Source organism: Hesperophylax consimilis, chromosome 26, assembly GCF_061612785.1.
Source record: "Hesperophylax consimilis isolate HC1 chromosome 26, BYU_Hcon_1.0, whole genome shotgun sequence".
NCBI lineage: Eukaryota > Metazoa > Arthropoda > Insecta > Trichoptera > Limnephilidae > Hesperophylax > Hesperophylax consimilis.
This window is the reverse complement of record NC_142861.1, coordinates 23,097,648-23,123,268: the sequence shown is the minus strand read 5'-3', so window position 1 is coordinate 23,123,268 and position 25,621 is coordinate 23,097,648. Positions and strand designations below refer to the sequence as shown.

Below are 25,621 nucleotides of genomic sequence, written 5' to 3'. Positions count from 1 at the left end.
CACCAAACACGGCTAAAGCCGTTTAAATTAACATTTGACTTCTGAATGGTGGTCTTACGCCGGGGCGATACTGAGAGTATTTTTCACTCTGGAACGTGCCATAAATATCAAGAATAAATATTGAAGAGATTAAATTGTGAAATAACACAAATCAATCTTGTTCCAAGAAACTGAAATTTTGGACCTTAAGCAGACTTATAGTGCTCAATGTCTTAAATTTATTTATACGCGACCAAACAACTTTATTAAAAATTCAAATCGTGCCAGCCAACGACATGGCGCTTGTGAATATGCTGTGCCTCACTGCAAAACCAGGTTGGCCCAAAGGCATATTAGTTTTATTGCTCCAAAAATGTATAATTCTTTATGTACAACCTTTAAAAGGGACACGTGTGTAAACCTTCAATCTTTTAAAAAGTACATCAAATCTTGGCTAAAAAACACTGAACTAGATATTTTTTTCTTATAAGTTTTAGCAAAGCTATCTGTAACATTTATATCAATGTATACATTATTTTTTATTATTTCACATACATACAAAACAGCGGATATATTTTATTGTTTGTAATGCTTTGTCTGCTAATTCACTTTTTAAGATGTCTTCAAAAACTAGTATTTACCTTATTTTTTGTGTTATTTTAAAACTTTTACATGTTACATGATTTAGTTTCTTGTATTGTATCTCTACAGTAACTCTTTTAAAATAACTTAAATTTATATTTAATATTGTATCTTCACTTAAACCATAGAAATAAGATAAAAATATTAATAATACCCACACTCAGGCTTCGCCTTCGTGGGATTTTTTTTAAATTATGTACATTTATTTCAATATTTTTTATACATTTTTCAATATTTTATGTAACCATGTATGTATAAAAAAAAAATTCAATAAATAAAAATAAAAAAAATAAAAAATAAAAAAATACAATTTACTTGCGCACGCCGGGATTCCAACCAGCGATCTCCGTCCAAAATCCCTCGAACACGGAGGCCAAGAGGTTTTCTGCTTTTAGTTTCAGAATCAACAGCTAAAAAATCCTAATTCAAAGAAAGTTGCTGTGGCTTAATCTGTCTGTGTAGAGAGAAAAACAATAGCGCGCGTGGCTTTCACGTCTAACAGATGGCGCTGTTTATTGTTGTTACCTGTTTTATGAATTTGTGTAACACAACCAGGTCTGACATAATTCTCCTGTCAGATAGCGTTATTAGATGCAATTGATTCATCAAACTGACATAAATAATGCATTCAATTGGACTTGAAATTGAGCTTCAAATTTACACACCTTGGAAATTTGTGCAGAACTCGTTATATATAAGACACGGATCTTTACCGATTTTATTGAAAACTAGCTTATGTGTACCCGGTGTTGCTGGGGGTTATCCTTAGGATATAGACATATACCATCTGAGACTTTTCTGTACTTTTCTGTTGTCGTCATGGAGCCGTGGACGGTGGAGCACCGCGTTTTTGCCTATGATTGTTTCGTCCGAAATAATGAGTCAGTCACCGTCGTACAGCGTGAGTTTCGTCGCCACTTCAACATTCATCGGAATAGAGCTGTTTCATCTCGAAACACCATCCTTTGTTGGGTTGAATCACTTCGCAGGCGTGGTGAACTGATCAACAGAAGACCAAGAGGAGCTCCGCGAACAGTTCGAACTCCTGAAAATGTTGAACGCGTTCGACAAGTCTTTCTTCGCAGTACGACTCGATCTGCCCGGAAACATGCTGCTGCACTTCGCCTCAGTGATCGTTCGGTAAGGCAGAGGTAAGGCAGAGTTCGGTAAATAAGTTGAGAGAGCGATGTTGGAGAGAGTCTACACGAACTTTCAAGAACGCCTCCAGCACTGCATCAACGATTTCGGCCGCCACATGCCTGATGTGATTTTCCACACTTGATTGTCTCAAATGCTATTTCCTCGCGAACCTGATTCCATCAATAAATTTGTTTTTGAGTAAAAATTAACTATCTTATGATTTTTTTAAAACCGTTCGTCCTCTCTGCCGCACCCTGTATAAACCTTCCAGAAGAAATTCTCTAAATGATAGTGAAATCCCAATCAAAATCTGTTGCGTAGTTTAGAAGAACGAAGCGTACAAACAGACAGACGCGGATAGTGACTTTGTTATATACTATTTAGAGATTTTCGCCAATTTACCTTTCGATCCATAGGCCCCCATAAAGGCCAATAAAGTTTTTTGTTTGTGTTTATTCAAGAATAAACAAACATTAATTTCGATATTTGAAATTTTTTGATAATTACTATCCGAATTATAGGGAAATGGAGATTACTTCGCGAACATAGACACGCTCAGCACACATTTATATCGGTTCATCCCTTCAGTGTGTATTTCTGTAAAAGAGATTTGAGTTAGAAAAGCAAACATATCGCTTAAAGTACATACGTTAAAAAACTCTTAGGACCGATTTATTTCACAGAATCTGAAAAATTCATCAAATTTTAAGTTTTGTGAAGGTTCTAATCAAGTTCTGTTTTCATTTCTATTATGTGAATCAACTGTGCAATAATAATAAAGTAACAAAACTTGAATACAATCTTTACAGAGCTTGAAAAATCACGATGAAATTTGATGAATTGTTCAAATTCTTGAAACAACCCGTCTTTAGAATTATGCCAACAACATCATGACAACATAAGCAGAACAAAAGAAACTGCATTTCAAATTTGGGATACAACACAAACAAACTAATCGGCCAACTACGTGGCATCATTCCATTACATTGTTATATTTTGAATGCAGCTGCATTGTTTTGGTAATGATTGTGTCAAATCAATTATTCTTTACGTAATTGTTTAAAACGTTTTTATTTACTAGGTACTGCGCACATTATAATTTCTGTTTTTTGTAACCCAAAGGTAGCTAGTTCTAATCCTGGAAAAAACAATGTTTTTTTTCACGTATAATAGTTTTTTTTTATTACGGGAGAAACTTTGCCTCGCAAGGACATTACTAGCCACAAACATCACATTCCAATAGCCTCTGAAGGAAAGATCTGGCTGGGACACCCACACATTATAAATGTATTTTTATCTCTGTTTTCTATATTGCAGAGATATGTGATTTGTTCGTCGTTAGAAAGAGAAGTAGTTATTATTCTCAGTGTATATCAAATATTTATATAGTTGAAAGTTAAAAAAAAAAAAAAAATACTGCAAAAATGGGATTCAAAACGAACTGACAGTTTTCTTACTTATTCTCTACACAAAATCAGTATGTTTTTTTAAATATGTCGGTACATAATTTTTTTTTCTTAACATTTTCATGCTTGATATTAAAAATGTAGTATTTAACAATATCAACGTTTATTTCAAATATAAACATCTCAAACATAATCTTTTTTCAAAATAGTATTTTTATGACAGCGTAAAAAATAAGAAATAAATAGCCTGTTTAAATTACACGGGAAGCATTCCGAAACTCCATGACATTTTACCATGTCTTTGTAAATAATATTTGAAAGCCTTAGAGGTTAAGCGAAATTTTATAAACCTTCTTCGTCCACTTCTCCTTTCTCACCGCACTTCCGTTATACTCACAACTTCAATGGGGAATGTATTATTGTGTGGTCCACTGGCTAAGTTGAAATTATAGCATGGTGTCACAAAAAACTAATCTTCTACTTTCCTTGCTGGTTTCAGAAAGCTTAACTTCATTGCAGTGTTCTAGATCAGTAATGGTTTAGTGATCAGTTCTGAATCACCGGGTGCCTACATCCCACACTTCTTGTTGCCCATGTCCTTTCCCTTGTCTCTTTCTTCAGCCTCACAAATTTCCTTTATTTGAGATGCCGTGGTACAACTGGCTCGGGACATAGGAATTTTGTGGGGTACAAAGCTTCCTCATATTATGTATCCCATTGTCGATTTTTGGAAAGTGGCTTCAGAAATTGTGGTGTCGAACAGTCCAATTCTTAATGATGTCCAATAATTAATCATTTTTGTTACATAATTTGCTAAGATATTTTCTTTCCTTTCAGCTGTTGGTGATAGCCGATGTTATCTGGAGAGCGGTGGATCTGTGGAGAGCTTCTTTGTCAGTGAAGATGCTGCAGTTGGGTCTGTAATTGGTAAGTTAAATTATAGAATCCTTCATGTAGCATTGTAGACATTAGTTTAAGAGATTATTCACTGATGGCATTTGTAACAGTAGAGCTATTCTTATAATGCAAGGATTGACACATAGATAAGTACCATTAATAATAATCACGCCCATAATCATTACTGCTGCCTGATATCGAGGACGCAGATCTAATGCCTGTCAAAGCTTCATTACAATCTATCACCAATAAAGAGTCCAGAGGGAGTCTAGGACAGTAGAATCGAAAAAACTTCACAATATTGGATTGATAGGCATAACTACCGATAATTTCATACCGATTTTCCAACCAATACTGATGTTGATAACGCAATAAAGCTGGCAACGACCGGTCGGTGGCTGAGTTGACATCGCGTTTGGGTACCACCCAGACGTAGTGTGTTCAATTCCACGGTCCTCCATCACAACACAATCAGCATTTTCCGCTTACCGTGGTGGTAGTAGGAGATTTTATAATATTTTCAGGTTATTCGTAACCCGGGAATGTTAGTCTTTTAAAAAAAAAACCGCTGGCGCATCTCTCAATGAATTGACATTCCTAAACGTCAGGCTACGCAAAAGTTAAAAATATCTACTAATAAATTGTCAAGGCTACGCAAACGTTAAAAATAGTAATAAATTGGCAAGATCAATTGGAAATATTAACTTTAATGTACATTGGCAGTCCGCATGTAATTTTTGACATGAAAAAGAAAGTTAACACGTTCGTGAGGTCATTAGTCAAAACTAACAACTTTTGTTTCCCGAAGCTGAAGCGGAATCAAATAATCGCGTCTTAGATGAATCAATTAAGGCTATGGATCGATTATACAATTTCTTTCAGTTCTAAGCACTTTGAGTTAAGAGTTCGCCTCCATTCATTAATAAACCAGTTATTTTGCATATCGAACGACATTATCCAAAAAGTTGTACATATTGACAAGCTTTTCCGACACCTTGGAGGCCGCGCCAAAAGTAGCGGCCGTCGGAATCATATTCTGACCGTGCTCGCAAATATCGCCAACTGACCATAGATGACGGATTTCGTCAATATCTTATTGACATAGGGCTTTATCGATCGTTCGGGCTAGACCTTCTGGAGTGTTTGTTGAAGAGTATAGAGATCCTGGGAGTTACAACACTTCCCATGGTAGAAGGAAATTCCTCGTATGCCAATGTCTCCATGACTTATCTTCAATTCATGCTTTCTTACGTCCATGGTCTTTTCTATATTGACTGGGTTTCTGGCTCATTATCTCTGAAAGGTCCTCCAAGCCTCCTAGCACAAACACATCGATAAACGTTGTATCGATAACGTCAGTAACTTGTCATCATTCTAGAGCACGATTGTAGATGGCCAAAGAGTAAACAACATTTGTGAATTGTTTTTTTTTTCCTTGGTGATCTGCAGTCGTGCTCGGGAACGATGAAAAATTATATTATCGTTAGTTACTTGTCGACATTTTGGCCAGTCCTGGACTCTTTCTGATTGGTGTCGGATCTACCATGGGTGCAAATGGAACGCGTAACCAAAACAAAAATTAATATAAATTCGATTGACCTCCCTTACATTTAAAAATAATCCCCCTTACTAATAAACACGTTTTAAATTTACACAACTGATAAACAACCATTTGCAATACATTACAACAGTTGTTGAATACAATTTCGTTATATTTCTTCGTATATTTATGATTCATTATGTATCTGCATTATAACGTCCAGCATGAAACTCATTTAGGATGACTATCTTTTGGGACACATTGTTCTTTAGTAAGTGTTTTGGATACGTGTGGGTGACTATAGAATTTGGCCAGGAATTAGTCATGCAGCGGACTTGAACCAAAGCAAGCTACAGGATGTACCTTATTTATGTGAGATCACAGAAAACGCCAGTCACCCATTATCTACTACAGCGCCACAGTATTATTTGGTAGAGACGAAAAATGCTATATAAAAGTGTTAGACACAGGCATATAAATATTTAGAAAAGTAAATAATAAATCATAAAATTGAAAATAACTTAACTATTTCGTTAAAACCAAAAATCCCATAAAATTTGGAAAGACCAACCGTTGGGTGTGGGGTTTCATCAATAAATGAACAGCATAAAATGCTAAGAAGCTAAAATTTACATTCGTAGAAATCTGTATTATTCACCTGACATTTTTAAGACAAATTAAAAATGCATGCAAGTGGACCGTTAACCAATATTGGAAGATAATAACATTCCAGTGCCTATTTCTACCAGGATTTATAAGTATATTAATTAAGTAAGTATTACACACGGAATACATTACAACTACAATACCCATTCATTCTACACTCTATCAATTTAATCACCTTTCAGACAAAACATAATATATCCTTATTCCCTAACTTAGCGGTATAGTATGTACATAATTAATTACTGTGATCTATTTACTAATAATTTATCATTTTTTTCATCTACTAATAATTCTCTAACTTCTCCATTCTCTTATTGCAACCCAAACTAGCTATACATAATTTTTCTTTTTCATATTATAGTAATGTATACATTCTATGTCCACAAACTGTAAAATTCACCCGCCATAACACAGGGTCATCCCTAGCATGGAGGGTGAAATATCACAAAAACCACATGTACCCTCCAAATCATGTATTAATAACAAAAAAATAATAATAATAATGTAGATTGGATTGTTTTTTCGTAGGAAAATGACATCAAGGGCGCTTTACAATTTTATTTATTTAACCTATTACTGATAACCTACAGCTAAGAATAACTACTAGTGACTTGCAACTAAGATTTATAACTACTGGTGACATAGATAGCAAATAAGTGATGATACTTAGACGTATAACTTGTGGCTTACAACTAATACATATTTGTGAACAAGTGATTCTTAATTAATGTAGAAAAACAGGTAGATAGAACAAATCAATAGAGTCTTATATACAGTTTTTTTTATCGCAGGTGTCCTCGGTATACACGGAGACCCCCACGAGTCCTCCGGGACAATAGCCCTGAGCCTCAAGGAGGCAGATAGTCCTGTGAGGATAGCCCCAGGATCCAAGAACCTCACACTCTACAGACCCCTGGACAAGGAAGGTGTTCTTGGGCCGTCTTCCGTGTACGTCAACGTCATCTGCGACAGAAAGAGGACCAGCGATCCGGTAAACTATAATATAATTTTCATTTATTAATAAATTTGATTATGATGCTGCTTGAATTTTGGTGTACCAGTGTATCACTTCCTTCGACTTTTTCTCCTATTCTTTCTCCTAATTACTTCGTCTCCTACTTCATATACATCTCTGTGTTGAGGAAGGTTAAACGATGGGACATTTATTGGAAAATCTGTGCAAGAAAGGGACCATTTACAGGGCGCTGCAAAGTTCAAAATTTAAACCTAATTCTTCACCCACTTCTTCTTCTACATCTTCTCCCACTTAATATCTGTCGAATCTCTATGGGAAGGAAGATACCGCGGTAAAATAATTATAAACCTGGGTATCAGTTGGTAAAGAATTTATCGATAACTTGTCATCATTCTGAGCACGACTTCAAAACTCTAACGTAAAAACAACAGTTCACTTCGAATAAATTGAGAACACTTAATCGTTGTGAACGATTGTTTGTTCATTGGCGTTCTGCAGTCGAGATTGGGAACGATGACAAGTTACCGACATTATCCAAAGTTAACATGATAGTAAAGTTCACTTCTTGTATCCGTCAAAAGCGTTAATTCGTTATCTCATTGTAACTTTTTTATGCAAACCGAAGACATTCAATAAAACGGCAGAACCCCAAGCAACGAAGACGAACTACACGGTAAGCGAATATCAAATATATTTATATTATCTTTACAGGCAGCATTCATTGAAGATAATAAAATAAACTAACTAACTAACCATCACGTCGTTTCCTCGCAGGGGTAGGCAAAGAGGATGGACCGCCAAAAAACTCGGTCTTGGCACACACTCCTTGTCTCATTCACATTCATACATCTTCTCATAAATACTCTTCTATTATTCTGGCTCTTGACATGGCCCGACTCAAGTATCTGATTCACTTGGTCGTGCCATGTCTTCCTCGGGCGTCCGCCACCATTCACATTTGCATCGTATATTCTTCTTACACTCCTTTCTTCGCTCATTCGCTCGACATGCCCAAACCATCTAAGCGTCCCTTTGATCACATTTCTACAGCATTCAGTCTACTTTCATCCTTTCTCTGCCAGTTCCATGCCTCACTTCTATACATCAGGGTAGGTACCTGCACTCCATTGTGGACTGCTAGCTTCGCTTCTTTGGTCATTTTTTTGTTGGCGACAACTGCGTTCAGCCCTCCATTAACGGAGTTACCTGCATTTACCCTTCGTTCAACATCCCTGTCAGCCTTCCCATCTCTCGTACACATACTGCCTAAATACACCAACTCGTCCACCTGCTCCAAGTATTCCTCATTCACAACTATATTGCTCACTGTTTTCGTACTCTCTCTTTCAAACACCATTACTTTAGACTTACTTACATTCATCATTAACTCATTCTTCGTTCATCCTAGACACGAGAGACTGTAGATCTGCCATTCTTTTAGCAATCAGCACCGCATCATCAGCATACAGCAGGCAACATACTCCTAGATTACTCAAATTCGTGCCCAATCCTACCTCTTTCAATTCTTGCATACAATTATCCATGTATAGTTTGAATAACCATACATTTCTAAATTAATTAAATGTGGTTCACACAACAATCATGACTTTCACAAATTGTGGAGTTTCCAAAAAGTGCAAAAGATATTATAGCTTAGGTCGAGTAAAATAACCAAAGTGCCCAAAACACGTTCCTTGCCAGCTAATTTATTAACTGTATCCAATATATTTGACCAATATTATGTGTGTTTTGATATGTTTTTATTTTAATACAAGGAGAAAGCACACAATAAAACCACAGATCTTCGTGGGACGGAAACGAGCAACGCGGTAAGACATAGTTATGATAATTTCGATTATTCTATTTACCTACCTTACACCTTGCCTGAAAAATACGTTGATAATTTTTATAAAATATTGGTCTTAATGCGGAAAACCATGTCAGTTATATTTATGTATAATTTTTTAAGAACGGTTACAATGCTTCGGTGATTAATTTTTTTAATAACATGTTTAATGCATTCTGGAGGTGAAAAGAACAAGATATTACAAAGTGACGGATATTCGAGTGGCTGGGACAAGCGTTCCGGTAAGAGTTTTCAGCGATTCTGTTATTGAATGTTGTAATTATTTTGTTGGATTTGTGAAAGTGCATATTTTTATGTTGATCGTTTTGTCAACATCACAGGACGTTGTGTTAATTTCAGATGATGCTTTTTATTTGATGTCATAATCTTTGAGGATGCTTTGTAATGTTACTAAAGTGGCACAATCTTCTTGAGCCGAACCACGAATCATGGAAAAGGAACGAACCAACCACAAACGGCCGTTCCTTTCCCGTAATTCGTGGTTCGGCTCGCGCTAATTTAATCCTGTTCATACGCACCCTAAAGATGTCACTTACCTAGACTTTCTAAGTGAAGGACGAATCTAACTTCTGTAAGTAATAATAATTATTTTTTGTTTTTAATGAGTTTTTATTATTCACAATGTACATTTGTTACGTATAAATTTTTTATAAAATTAGCGACCGGTTTCGACACGTCCGTGTCATTAACTAGCTATTTTAAAACTAAATTTTTAAGTGCAGAAATATGGGGTTTTATTTAGTTTGGTTCTTGGGTGGGAGGGAAACCGGTCGCTAATTTTATAAAAAATTTATACGTAACAAATGTACATTGTGAATAATAAAAACTCATTAAAAACAAAAAATGTCTAGAAATTGTTACATAGTGAATGCCAAAGAAATACAAAAAAAAAAAAAAATTATACCTACCGGTTGTCTGGCAGTAAAGTGCGTTAACTTCGGGAGGTGATTCCACATGATGCTAGAAGTAAAGTGTAACTTCAGGAGGTGATTCTAAATGATGCTAGAAGTAAAGTGCGTTAACTTCGGGAGGTGATTCTAAATGATGCTAGAAGTAAAGTGCGTTAACTTCGGGAGGTGATTCTTAATGATTCTAGAAGTAAAGTGCGTTAACTTCAGGAGGTGATTCTAAATGATGCTAGAAGTAAAGTGCTTTAACTTCAGGAGGTGATTCTAAATGATGCTAGAAGTAAAGTGCGTTAACTTCAGGAGGTGATTCTACATGATGCTAGAAGTAAAGTGCGTTAACTTCAGGAGGTGATTCTACTTGATGCTAGAAGTAAAGTGCGTTAACTTCAGGAGGTGATTCTACATGATGCTAGAAGTAAAAAAGATAAACAACTTTGACAAGATTTTTTCTTTCAAATATTCCATTCAAAAATATTTTAATTTTTTCATTCAACTCAATTAATATTTTTTACATTGAAACGTCGGAATTTCAAAAGTTATTAAGTCATATTTTTTTACTTTTAAAATCTTGTACAAAGGGTGTGTGTGGGTTTGTTTTTTTTTGTTATCCAAATCTGCAGTGTTATTCCGAGATTTATGACATTTGGCACAATTCATTGATTGCGCAGTAACCATATCAATGGCAACACACGCTAGTAAATAAAATGTCTAAAACTGTTGACATTTTTAACAAGTAGCCTTGAAGGATTCAAGGGGCATGTAAATATCATTTATTACCCACTATAGATATATATTTTGTGTTTCTATTTTTTTTATATTTAGTTTATGTTACATGTGCATTGTAAATTAACAATATTCTCTTATGCACAGAAAAAAAACCAAAAAAAACTTGGGTCACGGTCTACATAAGATCAAGAAAAACCACCTCATTCCCTCTTCCCTCCCCTTAAAGTAGAATAAAGTAATTTCAAACATTGCAGCAAGGGCGAGTGGTAGCTGATTTAACATTTATACATATAATTTTAAACAACAGCATCGACAGTATCGAACTTCTCTCCCTTATTCAGTTTATATACTTTTGAGAAGTACACGACATACAGTGCTATTCCACAAGCTTAATTACAAAAGAAATGGAGCTTATTATCCGTGCTCTTCATACTCTAAATAATATTTGTCTAAACTCACATTTTTTCGGACTCACTGCACAAATTCAAACGTGGCATCATGTCAATAATATAAACTGTTCAATGCGCATACTTATACACACCCACACATACACTCATACATACACACACATACACAACTATACACTACAAATTTCTCCTGGTCATTAAGGAATATACATACCACTTACAAGACATCACAAGGAAACATATCATAGGTACCTAACATGAACTATTTAATTTGTTTCATCACTGTAACTCATGTACCGTTTGTTTCTATAGGATCAAATTAATAAATTAAATTAAATAAATATATAGTAGGGTAACGCTGGGTGCTTCAGAACTAACAAAAACATCTGCAAAAATATCACTAAAATACTGTTCTTTTCTCCAGGGCTTCGTCATTCCCGTGTCAATCCGCGTGACGGATGCCAACGACAATGCGCCGGAGTGGATCGGGGCCCCCTACCGGCTGCGGCTGGCGGAGGTAACGGCCCCGGGCACCAGGGCTCTGCAGGCGGCCAGGGCTCGCGACCGGGACCAGCAGGGGCCCTTCTCCACAGTGGAGTATCAGGTCCTACCTGGGCCGCATGCCGTGAGTGCACGCCCTTATCAAAGGCTATATTTTACCTTAGTCTACTTTTGATGTAGAATTTCGGAGTAACTACCAATCATTTCCAAAAGCTTGCAATATCATGAAGTGTGGCGGTTGAGTATTATTTGAGTGTTAAGTTTGAAAATTACGACATTATTGATGTTGTCTTAGCCCAAAATATTAATTTTTATTTTTGAATATTATTTTTTTTGCATGAAGATTTTTAGTTTGGCGGGGAGTTGCTTAAATTTCTTGAAAATATTCATAAAAAAAACACTTAAAAAGCACGCTCAAAAGTAAAGAGCCGCCACGAAAATTTCGTGTCATTTAATGTCATCGTGATGACAGTCTGTCATCCACTGTCATCCCAATTACATTTCGCTTGATGGGGGACAACCCTAACGTTCCTGAACGAAGGTTAAATTTTGAACCCGTAACCTCTGGGTTCACAACAAATGAGCTTAGCGTTCGGCCACAATCGACAAATAATTGTTCTTCTGGGCAGAACTATTTTTGAAATGTCATGTAATGAAAGAAATAGGGAATACAACACGGTCTACTCCATCACAAATCTCTGCCCATGTTACAAAGTTTATTTGTCAACATGTTTGAAAAATATCCATTCTCTAAAAGCTAGTTAACCACAACTGTATTGCTTCAGCGTAACCTGAGATACTTTGAACACATCGGCAGCAAACTGAAAACTCTGATCTGGTCACTAGCAAAGTGAAAGGCAAAGCAGAATACATTAGACTGATCAGGGATGGTAAGTGTCCAAGGCTCTACATGCAGCGCAGGACCATAGGGAGTGTAGTAGTAAGAGGAAACAACTCAAGAATATAAATTTTAATTTTAATATATCTATTTCAGGATTACTTCTCCTTCGTCAACTCCCTGGAAGGAACCTTGGTGCTCCGCAAGCCGCTGGACTACGAGACCCTACCCAACTTCACTTTGGGCCTCCGCGCGCAAGACCAGGGTACCCCACCCAAGTTCTCCGATACGGTGCTGCACGTGCAAGTTCTGGACTCCGACGATCAGAACCCCAAGTTCGAGGAAGACAGATACACTGCTGTGCTACCAGATAGAGTCAGCCAGGTAAGTTTGGATAGTGTGTGAGGTGAAATTGGCTATTCGTCAACTCTATGCTTCGCTTAATCAATCCTATTTATCATTCGTTATATTCTGAAACAGTAGTTGTCAAAATCTTGGCCTCAATTTTGTCATTGGACCAATTTCCGTGTTCCTATTATTTTGATACTTATATATAACCTGACCGGATTTATATCCAATAATAATTATGATTGGTTAAAAACAAAGGTCTGTGAAATATTTGTGTTTTGGGTAAGGTACATTTTCCATTGGAACTACCAATATGACATTGTCTTCAGTAACAACGCTCAATTGAATATTACCGAAATGGGTGGTTTTTTATAGTGGAGCAAATATCCTGCACATGATGTATAATTTCGAAAAGCAAGTATCTCTACAGACTAAATATCACATTAATTTGTTGTCTTTTCTCTTAATATAAAAAAAGGTTTTTTTAACACAACAAATTAAAAACACCCAACTGTTATCCAACCACGAAATATGAACAGATTAGACAATCATTAACACTCTTTGGATGAGGATTAGGTAGAGCAAGCCGGGAAGGCCTGATGGTCAGGGCCAGCCCTGAGCCAAACGGACCTTGGCGCCAGTCTCAAGTGTTGTCTCGGTGCTGTATTAGATGATGACTGAAGACAAATGACGAGAGACCGGAGCCAGTAGAGAGCATTTGTGAAGAAGCCAAATCCCAACCTGAGAGGTAGTGCCATGTGCCATGAATATTAGTCAATAATCAACATTTTTTTGTTTCCCAGGGTTCTGTGGTGATGATATCCCCACGGGAGATATCTGCCGCCGACCAAGACACGGGGATCAATGCAGCCCTCTTCTACACCTTTAACATTGACCACCCCAGCTTCAACATCGACAGGGACACTGCCAGGATTACGGTGGCGAGAGAGATCACTGACGATGACCTGATCATGCCTGTTACCCTGGTCGTTAGGGTAGGTTTTCCATTGATTTTAAATGGAATTTCCTCTCTATGATTATTCCTCTGAAATATGACATAGGCCTTCAGGGAAATTACTATGTGGAAAAAAGAAACAAAAAAAAAAACTTGAAAATTAGTAACATTAAAAAGGTTTATCTAAAATACGGTTTTGTTAAAACAAATAAAGCGCTGACCGCTTTTATAAGCTTTCTTCATAATTTATTTTCTTCATTATTTTCAGTGTAGTTTTGTCTATGACTAGTTTTCTAATTTATTATAATTTGGTCCTTTGAGCCGGATACACCATAACTAACCCATTTCTCTCCAGGCAACCCAGTATGACAATCCCGACCGCTATGCTCTTGCCACCCTCACGGTGAGCAAGCAGTCATCGGCCCTACCAGCAGTCCACTTCTCCCAGAGACACTTCTACGCCACTGTGCTAGAGAATCTACCACTCAACTCAGTACTCATGACCCTTCACACAAATCGTCCAAGAGACAGGGTGAGCTTTTTATATTGCGATTTTAGTATGAAAACACCTAAAGAAAATACAAAAATACCCAATAGTGTTCTTGGAAAAAGAAGTCTTTAAGGCCCAGTTGTTTCGCAGCCTGACAAAGTCGTCAAATGGCCACTCAGCGCCATTTTGTTTTTTCTATATACAATAGTTGTTTATTTTTTTATTTTTATTTCCTGATGAAGGAACCTTTGGTTCTGAAACATGTAGATCGTAGATTAGGTCGTAGATTATTTTTATTAAATAGTAGTGTATACAAAGTTATTTATTATATTTAAATGTAATTGACGCCACTAAGTAAAATTGCAATTTTTTTAGATAAAGCAATTTGTAAATAAATTGTGCATTATTGTTGATTGAAAAAAGAAACTTGGGCTGAAAATAGATCCTTGTGAAAATCCTAAAATATCACATTATTTTTAAATGTCCAAAACCCGAGTTCTAAATTCTTGATAAATTTTAAATGATTGCACATGGGAATTTAAAATATTAATAAGATGCCTCTTAAGGTGAAAATAAAATTGTTTTATTTTGTACAGGGTTTGAAGTATTTCGTGTCTGACCGACGCTTCCTCAGTAAGTTCGCAATCAGCACGGCGGGAGAGGTGGTGCTCCGCAAGAACTTGGACTACGAAGAGGACGACAAATACACCTTTCAAGTTATGGTCACTGATGGCCAAGCTGTAAGTATACAATTTTCAAATTACCATCATAAAATAACTTCAAATTACTACTACTACCACTAAACATTCTGAAATTAATATAAAAAACAATTTCTTCAAAGAAAAGTAAACGATTCCAAATTACCTTCTTTAAACAATTTCAAATTACTGTCTTTAAACAATTTCAAACTATCATCAAATAATTTCAATTCAATAAACCATGTAACTGAAGAGTCTCTCAAGTTCATTAATTCTAATTGAGTCATAGATACGTTTTCAACAACATTATCGTCGCTAAAACCTTCCTAGAAAAACACTCCTGCTTTTCTTTTACGGTCTCCATTCAGGTCCTTGTGCAAGAAAATATGGTATTTGCTTCCTCGCATTTCAGCCACTTATGATTACCCCACCCAATACTCCTTCGTCCTGCAAGCCTACCATCATAGATAAGCCTATCATCCATCCATGATCCTTGCTATAAGAGATGTATCCTGCTCAGCAAAACCAACCTTAGTTTTTATAAATATTGCTATTAAGAACTCTTCAGATATTTGGTATAGTTCGTGATTAGACGCAATATTCTTTGTAATAAGATTTGTCTTAATGTCTTCTTCCCAAAAATATACAAAATTCATTCTCGATGTACAGCTCTCTTAATTCCTTCAAAACAAGATCTGACATATATGTTAACTTCTTATCCCTAATTTTCTTAATTCAGAATGACACAGCTACAATCAACATCACAGTCCTCAACGTAAATGACTGGGAGCCCCGCTTCAGGTATCCCCAGTACGAGTTCTTCGTGGGTCAGACGCCCGCGGATGGGGTGGCCCCCTCCACTCCACAGCCCCCGAGAGCGCACCGACACCTGCACATAGGGAGGGTGGAGGCTGCCGACGGAGATAAAGGGGATGCAGTGCATCTGGCTTTGAGCGGAGCAGATGCAAGGTAATCTACAATTACCTATTCAATAGAAAATTAGGAATATTTTTTTAATTGAAATTGTGTTGGTTGCTTACATTTGATTTTATTTACCGATCATCCGAAAAACCGACCGTTTTATGTATTTACATTTTATGGATTTCTTTCCTATTATTTTACCTCCTATGTGGGGAAGCTGAGATTTTCCAATTACTCAATAGCATTCAGCGTCGGGTTTTGCTGCAACGATTTTGATGTGCTTCGGGTAGAGCTGACATTCATATTTTATTTTATGTAAGTAGATACATAAAATGGGCAAACATGGAAAATCTAAGGAAGGAGATTACAGTAATCGGGCACTAATTACACTAGTACCCGTAAATGTACCAAATAAATATTTATAATACATTAATCACCAAATCTTGCATCGAGTAGGGTATTTCCAATGATATTTTCTTCCAGTTTATTCTACATAAACGAGCAGGGAGAGATATTCATGAACGAGAATGCTCTGCCTCTAGTCAACTCCTCGCTTGTTCACATGATGGCCATTGCAACAGACTCAGGAGTTCCTCCTCGTCAGGTAACACATTATTTTATATTACATTTTTACTGCGTTCTTTACATACCGTTCTCTGACCTTCATTCTATGTTCATTGTACACGTTTACGGATATCCGTGTCTTACACTATCCGTACAAATCACTTCTGACTGAACAGTGTAAAGGCAGTGGAGCTGTCGCTACCCGTTTGGGCAGCATTGTGAGGCGGGTTAAGATAGGAGCTGTAGAGAGGAATTTATTAATGCGTGTCTTGAAGATGCCTGGATTATAAGAAGGAGGAAAACAGATGCCGGTAACTTGTTCCATATACGAGCTGTCTTACACAAAAACGAGTCGAAGAAGCGGCCCGTTCTCATGAAGCCAACATCAACGGTGAACGGGTTTTCCGCTTGTGTACGTCGAGTTTCACGCATGTTCACCGGTGCAACGGGGATCAATACTGCTAGCTCCTCAAAGCAGGCATTAAAATACCAGTAGAACAGACTCCATTAGAGATGGCAATCGGTCTGTTAACAATGGATTGTCAATCAGACAGACTGCCCTCCTTTGCACAGAATAAAGTAGGTTTATCAAGTATTGTTGGGCTCCAGTCCAGAAGCGGCTACGGAATTTAATTTTTGGGCGTACCTGATATTTGTATAGGGTTAGCAGCGAGTTACTATTGAAGAATCTGCTAGTCGTATACATCCCCAGTTTTTTGGAAGCCAGATTTACTCGGGCTTATATAGATCCCCGATACTTGAGCCTGTCAGAGATACTTACCCCAAGCATTTTAATGGAGTCTGTATTGGGGAGGGTGCTTCATCTTATTGCACAAGACAGTCATTGATCTCCCTCTTTGCTGAAATCAGACACGCTTGAGTTTTTGAGATGTTGAAACTGAGCACGTTGGCCTTACCCCAGGCACGGAGGTTGCCCCGGCTTGGTGCCAAAATGATACACATTGAGAACACGGGACTTGGAAGAAATATGTAACATTTTTGGTTATGTTTGCTGACTGCCTTTTGAGTCTTAGATCCGCCCCTCTGTTACCATGCTGTCCATTCCCATGCTCAATGACCAAAAACTAGGAACAAGTGTATAGGACGGCGTGGAGGTTGATGCCCTCTCCACTATGCTCTAAAATCTCTCTGCATCTCAAAATTTCATGGCTCCCTGTACCTTAGTACTCAACATGGAGGGGCGACTCTTATAATACTCACATCTATCGCATCATTTTATAACCTCGTTAATTAAACTATTGCGATAGATATAACAGGAACTGTTTTATGACAAGACCAGTGATAAAACAGTACATTGAAGAAAAAAAGACAAAGAACATATCTAACCTAACTTAACCCAACCCAACTTATTATGTTATCGTTATATTCTGTTCTGTCACTGTGCTGTTTTTTCCAGTTACCAATAAAAACAAGGAAGATGGGCCATGAACCATTATAGCTCAATACAAGACTTTGTTTATTATGTTCTAGTCATCTGTGCCAATCATCGTCCACTTCTCCGAGGCTCTAATGGGAAGCACTCGAGTGGCCTCTCTCCAGGGCAGTAGTCTCCTACTGATAATCATATTTGCGACTGTTCTTGGACTGCTGGCCGTCGTCATCTTTCTGCTGATCGGTTATATCTACAAAGTGTAAGTTCAACATCGCTTGACCTCATATGATATTATTGTACTTATATACGTTGGCACATTGTGATTTTCACGGCTTTGGCTTATTATTTGTTGGTTATGTGCTTCTACCTTCATATTGAATAAATTTGAAACCCTGAACATAACAATATCCTTACCTCTTACTAATAAACATGTTTTAATTTTTACACAATCAACTGGTAAATGGTTTTTTATAAGTTGTGTAAAATTTAAAAAAGTTTATTAGTAAGGACCTAATGTTCAGGAGAAGCTAAATAGTCTTTTAAAACAACCTTCCAAATTTATATTTTATGAATGGTTACGTCCACAAGACTCCCGTACAACGCACTGAGCTGCTCTCAACTATCAAGTAAGTCAATAAAATACTGGAACATTGATGGGAATATCAGAATACACTATTATGAAAATGCCAACATAAGAATCACTTTTATTTTCGGCCATTGACACAAAACATGCAAATAAAGAAAAACATTTTTTTAAACTTTGTGCAGCTCCAATGTCATTGGTGATTTCAGTCCTGATGATTAACAAGTTCATGACTGAATGAATATTTGTATTGCAATAACTTTAATTTTCTAATGTTCCTCTCCGTCGTGCTCTCGTAATTCAATTGAAATTTTAATACATTACTCTTTTTTGTCTTTTGCTATGCAAATCTGAACTGGCTATTGGATCTTCATTGTTTATTCTTTCTCTTTCCAGCAAGCGTCCCAAGTCCACATTAGGCAACAAAGTGGGTGTGGGTGTGTTGGTCCAGCACGAGAAGATGCCCGGCTCCAACGGGGTGAATGGCGGAGGGAGCATGGGGCACCCGGAGACCCTAGGAGGCAGGGGCAGTGGCGGGAACTTGGCGGCCATCACGGGAGCTCTTGGTAAACTATTACTCGTCACTAACTTTCTAACAAACTAACCATCACGCCATTCCGCTGCACAAATCTGTCCTGACACACACTCCTTGCTGCATGCACGTCCGTATGTACATTATCTCATTCAAACTCTTTATAATCGCACAGCACAAATATCTTGACACGCCATATTTGACTGCTCTATACACGGTGTCCAGAAACTCACTGTACAACCCAAAACTGGTAAATCTACATCATATCGGGCCTATTTTGTAGTATATTGTAGTATTCATTCCAGCTGATTCTGTTTTCGTAATAAATTACTTGTTTTTTGCAAAATTATGATTTTGTAAATTGTACCGTCTAAACAGATAATGTTTTCCAGAGATTCCGATTACGGAGACAGGAAGAAATGTTAGGAAACCCGATGTACCTACTCATTCCAATAAGCATCTGGTTTTTGTTTTCGGTAGACCATTGTCTCTCCTTTTATCTCATACAGATCATTTGTATCTTCACAGGCGCAGCGAGCGGCTCCCTGCTGAGCGTCAGCGCAGGGGCCAGCACCATCCTAGCCAACTCCAGCAGCAGTTTGAACCTGCACGGGGGCCTCGGTGGGCTCGGAGGCCAAGGGGGGCACGGGGGTCACGAGGAGCACGGAGACAGTCAGCTGGGCACGCTCCCGAGAGGTACCTGCCTTAACTGTCAACTATATCAACAAAACTTCTTTCTCTGAAATACTGAACTAAAATATCAATTCTCCCGAAATTCAAGAACCATGTGTAAGGTATACTGTGTGCCCAACATGGTTTCTCTTGAGGTTGGAGATTGTGATTGTAGTATCGGCAACCTCTGACTTGATACATTAGTCTTCTAATCTCACAAAGAGATATAATATATATCTTTGTATCATAGAGTTGTTGCCTCACGTTGGACTCTTAAGTCCATTAAGTGCAGACACTCCAAACATTCATTAATCAAATTAAATACTTTTTATCATCTGCGTACAGAAGATAACTGGAGCTAAGACAGTTGGGAAGTGTATTGATAAATAAGAATGGGCCAATATTAGACCCTTGGGGAACACTGGAAGAAACTAAAGTGTTAGTTGATATAAAGCCAGTTGACTATGATAACAGATGTAGGATTGTGGCCAATATCAAGTAAAAATAATATTGTTTGAAACTAAATGAGTTTGATAAAAACTTTGGTCTGCCAACGTTCACTCTTTATGCCTCCACTTGGCGGCTCGGGCACTGCCCCACCTGCCCCGGCGATGGCTATGGCTCTGGTTCTTAGCATAAATTTGTTTAATATGTGCATGTTTTCTGAAAAATTGATACGTTTTCCAATTTCTCATTTTGCTGTTTAGGTCATTATGTACAAAATATAATCCCCTACATTGGCCAGGCTTGTGTTACAGGTATAATGTCCCGCGCGTCGCACAGGTTCGCGGGCGGGGGCCTGGGCCTCCCCCCGTCGGGCGCCCCGGGCCCCCCGGGCACCCCCGCTACCATGAGCTGCCACCTGGGGCACAGCCCGGGGGGCGGCCGATCGGGCGTGGCGTGGCCAGCCGCCACTATGCCCGCCACGGTCAAGAAGCTCAGCTGGGACGATGGGGACCCCAAGGTAACACTCACACTCTACTTTGATATCAAACGTGTTGTGTATTGATTCTTGAACTAATGACTCCTTCTTCTCAACAAAACTCTGGTCCTTATTTAGACCGAAAACTCTTATGATCAGGAACAAGTGTATAGGACGGCCTGGAAGTTGATGCCCTCTCCACAATGCTCTAAAATCTCTCTGCATCTCAAAATCGCATGGCTCCCTGAACCTTAGTACTCAACATGAAGGGGCGACTCTTATAATACTGACATCTATCGCATCATTTTATAACCTCGTTAATTAAACTATCGCGATAGATATATGTATTAGAAACTGTTCTATGACAAGACCAGTGATAAAACAGTACATTGAAGAAAAAAAGACAAAGAACAAACGTAACCTAATTTAACCCAACCCAACTTATTATGTTATCATTATATTTTGTTCTGTCAGTGTGCTGTTTTTTCCAGTTACCAATAAAAACAAGGAACATGGGCCATGAACCATTATTAACAAGAAACCACGCTACGAAAGTGTGGCCAATGTTCACCCATGCTACTGCTAATCGCATCAATGCACAGCGTACAACATACATACCAAATGCATAACTTTCATTGACTCCATTCATTGACTAAATTACATCAATGGCTCCATTGCTTTGATAGCCCGTGCAATTTGGTCGTAGCTCGTCGACAGTTGGCGACATAAATGAACCACTCATTAGATCAATATCTTCGGGTTTTTCGTACTGAGCCTGGTTGGCGGCTTTTATGCCATATTCTCAACGTTTTTATTTTATCTGTTCTTTGGCGTTTAATTATTTTTTATTGTGTCAAAATAAATCTCTACTTATCTGAGAACCTTACCATTTGAAGTTTGCTCATTCATAGATGGCAGTAGTGTCCAGTTTTAACACAATGCACTTATGCCGGCGCCAGACATGTCTTCAAATAAGTGAACACTTATTTGAAGACTTTGCTCACACATTTGGTCACTTATGTGTGTCTCTGCCAGATATGTGTTCAAAGATTTGATCACTTCTTTGAGCTCACAGTTTTCAAATAGACCTCACATAACATGGACGACGATTTGGTCGACACAGTTTGCTTATATTATTTATGTGCTAGTAATTATTTACTACACGTGCGTACATTACATTACATTACTACACTAAATTACTCCAGGCGTCATTAATGTTATTTATGTTTTTATTCCCTTTTCGTTTTGGGTCCCATATGTCAGGCTCTCCTTGTAATAATTCAATGAATTCAAACACGCCCTCATTTTTTTTAATTTTTTATTTTTTTTTATAGTGAATACCTCACAAGAGTCCCAACTGCTCCCGTCTGGAGCCAGTGAGACTATGGCATCCCCAATTGGGGGATGTTGTGAGGCTGAAGGTAAGTGGGGAAGGGAAAGAGGAAGGTGGGGAAGTACCTGGCTATTCAGATCTAGTCACTAAACACGGCTAAAGCCATTTGGAGCAACGTTTCAATTCTGAATGGTGGTCTTACACCAGGGCGATACTGGTAGTATCTTCCACTCTGGAACGTGCCGCAAATATACTATATATTATTTTAATTAATTAATTGTGAAATAACACAAATTAATCAAATAAAATTTATTTGCACACGCCGGGTTCGAACCCGCGACCTTCGGAATGGCAGTCCAATGCGTTACCACTGGACTATGCCGGCCGTCATTGTTCCACTCCATCGCTAGTTCGCTTGGTTATGGCCTATTGTGTACGCACGCGGCACGACAACTCTCCACGGCGACGCACGCGCTTCTGGGCTTCGCGCAGTGTGGCAGGCATGCAAACATTTTGACTTTGTTCCCTTTGATGTGCGCCAAAGAAACCGACACGGAACGGCAAAGCGCACTTAAGTGCGCAAATAAGTGAACACAGTATCAAATGCCCGTTCCACACATGTGAACACTTATGTGAACACTTCTTTGAACACATGTCTGGCGCCGGCATTAGGGGGCAATTCAGTGACTTTTTGTAGCGTGTGCTAAAGAGAAAAAGACTGGAATATTCAGCCAGAATAAACTTATATGGCTTTTTAAATGTTTTTTAAATATTGTTTTAATTTCCAGGGTATGAATGGCGGACCCGACTTGACTGACACAGGGAACCCCAATTCAGAGCATCACAACCTGACAGTGTATTTTTAGTTTTATTGTTGTAATAATTAAATAAATTTTAAATTAGATATTACTTTATTTGTACCCTTATATAATAGATATAGCTAAAAAACAATATATATATTATAGAATTAAGTACAACTAGCCTGCGATACCAAACATAACTGCACAAATAATTTAGTATTATTATTTTATTAAATAGATAAGTATTAGTATCTATTAGTTAGTATTTGAATTGAATGTTTAAACAAATGCGGAAAAGGGACCATAGGCTATAAATCTATCCCAGTTCAACACACCCGTTTAATTATAATGATGTATAGTTCTGACCCTAATATATAATTTAAATATATTTGTTTTATTTAGCTTAGTATATAATTTTGAGCATTAAGATATGATATTATATTTATTATAAAAATAATCACAAAAACAATTTAACAGTGGAATTTTCACAACCTGAATAAAACCACTACTAAATATGATGGAATATATTCAATGTTCTTGGCAATTTGGGATCAAATTTTAGTTCACTATTTAACATTTTTGTAAAATAATTGACAATTTTATATTCATGTGATATTTCTTTTATGAATATATGTATATTTTATTATGTACCTAATTTCTTATAAAATATTTCCACTAAATACCATTCACACTATTTAAACGAATTAGTTTAAAGTTTCTGTTTGAAACAACTCTGTTTGAATTTCCAATAATTTTCCACGTTTTTCTAGACAGCCAATTTTCTAGTTACAAAGAGGTTTGAATAGCTTTTCTGAAACCTGATAAATATATTATGCACAACATATATTGTTTATAGGCTAGTAAATTTGTTACCTGTAATAGTAATAATACATAATACTATAATAATCAAAACATGTTATTATTTAAGGCATCGAATTATATACAAATTAAGTGTTACTATGATTGCTTTATTATTGTAAATATTTAATGTATTATGTTATAAGTATTTGTAAAAAACACAATATTAAATATTTAAAAGAATTACTTTGTTTTTCTTTGCATTGCCAAGTAACTAAACAAAATTAAAGAAGGTAACAAAAAGAACCTAAGGCTGATGTAGGCGTAATGAATCTCTAAATAGTATAAAACAAAGTCGCTATCCGAGTATGTCTGTTTGTGCGCTTAGTTCTTCTAAACTACAAAACGGACTTTGACAGTGTTTTCACCATCATTTAGAATTTCTTCCGGAAGGTTTATGTATACATATAATACATGCATATTAAATTTATAGAAAGTAGAGAAAAGCTAATGTTTTCTGATAAAGCCGTAAATAACCCTTTAGCAACGCCGGGTACACGTCAACTAGTAAGTTTATAAATTAAATAATAATAATGCAATAAACATTTTTTTTTTCAAGTACATATATATTCTTTTTTCTCACTTCCATAAAGTTTAGTATTTTCCAAATAAAATGGCATTCTGTTGGACAGCTGCATGTATGTTATTATATTGTATTTTTAAAGTGGTCAATATACTAAAAAATACCGTAGACTTATTGCTTCAAATTGACAAACAGTAATTACAAAAAGATAAGATATTATTTAATTATTCCATTAGCATTAGGTACTGTGATGGTTTCTTTTGTCGCATAGAAAGTTTGAACAGAATTGTAAGAAGAATCAGATATGGTAAGATTCGGAAAAATATGACACAATCAAGTGAATCAAATAATACTTTGAGTCATTCAATTTCTAGCGTAAAAAAAACAGATTAGTTTAAATGAGAGGATGTGTAAAAGTGAAAGAAGAAAGGGGTGTGTGGCGGTCTATCCACTCTGCCTACCAATGCGGGGAAATTATGTAAAGGATAGTAAGTTATCTTAAACGAAAAAAAAACTGTAATATTTCTCTAAATAGTTTCTATAAACTGTATGTTTGTGCGCTTAGTCTTCTAAACTACGGAGCAGATTTTGATAGGGTTTTCACTATCATTTAGAGATTTTCTTCAGAAAGGTTTACATATATAAAACATGCATATATTATTTATAGAAAGTAGAGAAAAGTCGATGTTTTATAATCAAGTCGTTAAAATATATTTGCGTCCACTACATTGTTAACGTTGGCTAAACCTTATGAGATACATCAAAATAATGTGTACAGCGGAATTGTATATATTTAAAAGGCCTACATAAAATTCCAAGATGGTATACGTATATCTCCTAAGAGATAGAGCAAAGCCGGGTAAACGTCAGCTAGTTATTCAATAAATACATTTTTCATATCGAAAAATGGGTGAATCGCCTTCCTAGTACCTACCAGCCTACCTGTATTGAAAATGCGTGACCTACTAAAATAATTAATTACTATTTTATGAAGTTTATTTGGAGGAACTATAAACATCTTAAAAGGCCAGTAAATTGGCAATGTTACGGCCGTAAATCGAAAATTTCAATTTATAAAAACATACTATGATAATAGGTATTTTACGTTGTTTTTTCTCCATTGCCTGACAGAGGCATATTGGAAGGTGACCTAGAATCTGTACATAAATAAACGACTTACAATCTGTAGGTCGTTGTTCCTACAATACAGGGCCGAATCTTTCGAGCATAATCAATTATATACATAGATGAATATTTCCTTCAAGTTTTTAAGGTGTTTTTATCAAATATATCGATCTCGTAAGACCATGGGCAATGGTATATACGAAGCATAATATTATATTGGAAGATTAAAAATATTCAAAAAGGTAATAAAATATGATTTATTGAAGGTTTTCCTATCGTTTCGCTTGAGTGGAATACAATTAAAAAAATAAATTACTCAGTAAAAATTATAATTTTAAACTACTAAAAAAAAAAATTTCTCATTAGAAATGTATAAACGCGTAAAGGAAACAACTTAAAAAAAATACAGTA

The 25,621-nt window shown here is 36.7% G+C and overlaps 1 protein-coding gene across 1 annotated transcript in view; it reads left to right on the top strand.

The window, feature by feature from the left end:
- The window catches only part of Cad96Cb (protocadherin Fat 4-like Cad96Ca), a 109,408-nt gene extending 86,578 nt beyond the window's left edge, over positions 1 to 22,830 (top strand). Inside the window, exons 3-16 of the mRNA XM_089647106.1 lie at positions 4,005 to 4,094; positions 7,062 to 7,261; positions 11,579 to 11,779; positions 12,650 to 12,877; positions 13,645 to 13,836; positions 14,152 to 14,328; positions 14,883 to 15,026; positions 15,724 to 15,953; positions 16,389 to 16,509; positions 17,961 to 18,121; positions 18,842 to 19,011; positions 19,506 to 19,673; positions 20,408 to 20,613; positions 22,693 to 22,830. Coding sequence (XP_089503232.1) covers positions 4,005 to 4,094; positions 7,062 to 7,261; positions 11,579 to 11,779; positions 12,650 to 12,877; positions 13,645 to 13,836; positions 14,152 to 14,328; positions 14,883 to 15,026; positions 15,724 to 15,953; positions 16,389 to 16,509; positions 17,961 to 18,121; positions 18,842 to 19,011; positions 19,506 to 19,673; positions 20,408 to 20,613; positions 22,693 to 22,770 — 2,366 coding nt within the window. The 3' untranslated portion in view covers positions 22,771 to 22,830. The remainder of the gene's footprint in view (positions 1 to 4,004; positions 4,095 to 7,061; positions 7,262 to 11,578; positions 11,780 to 12,649; positions 12,878 to 13,644; positions 13,837 to 14,151; positions 14,329 to 14,882; positions 15,027 to 15,723; positions 15,954 to 16,388; positions 16,510 to 17,960; positions 18,122 to 18,841; positions 19,012 to 19,505; positions 19,674 to 20,407; positions 20,614 to 22,692) is intronic.
- The last annotated feature ends 2,791 nt before the right edge of the window (positions 22,831 to 25,621 follow it).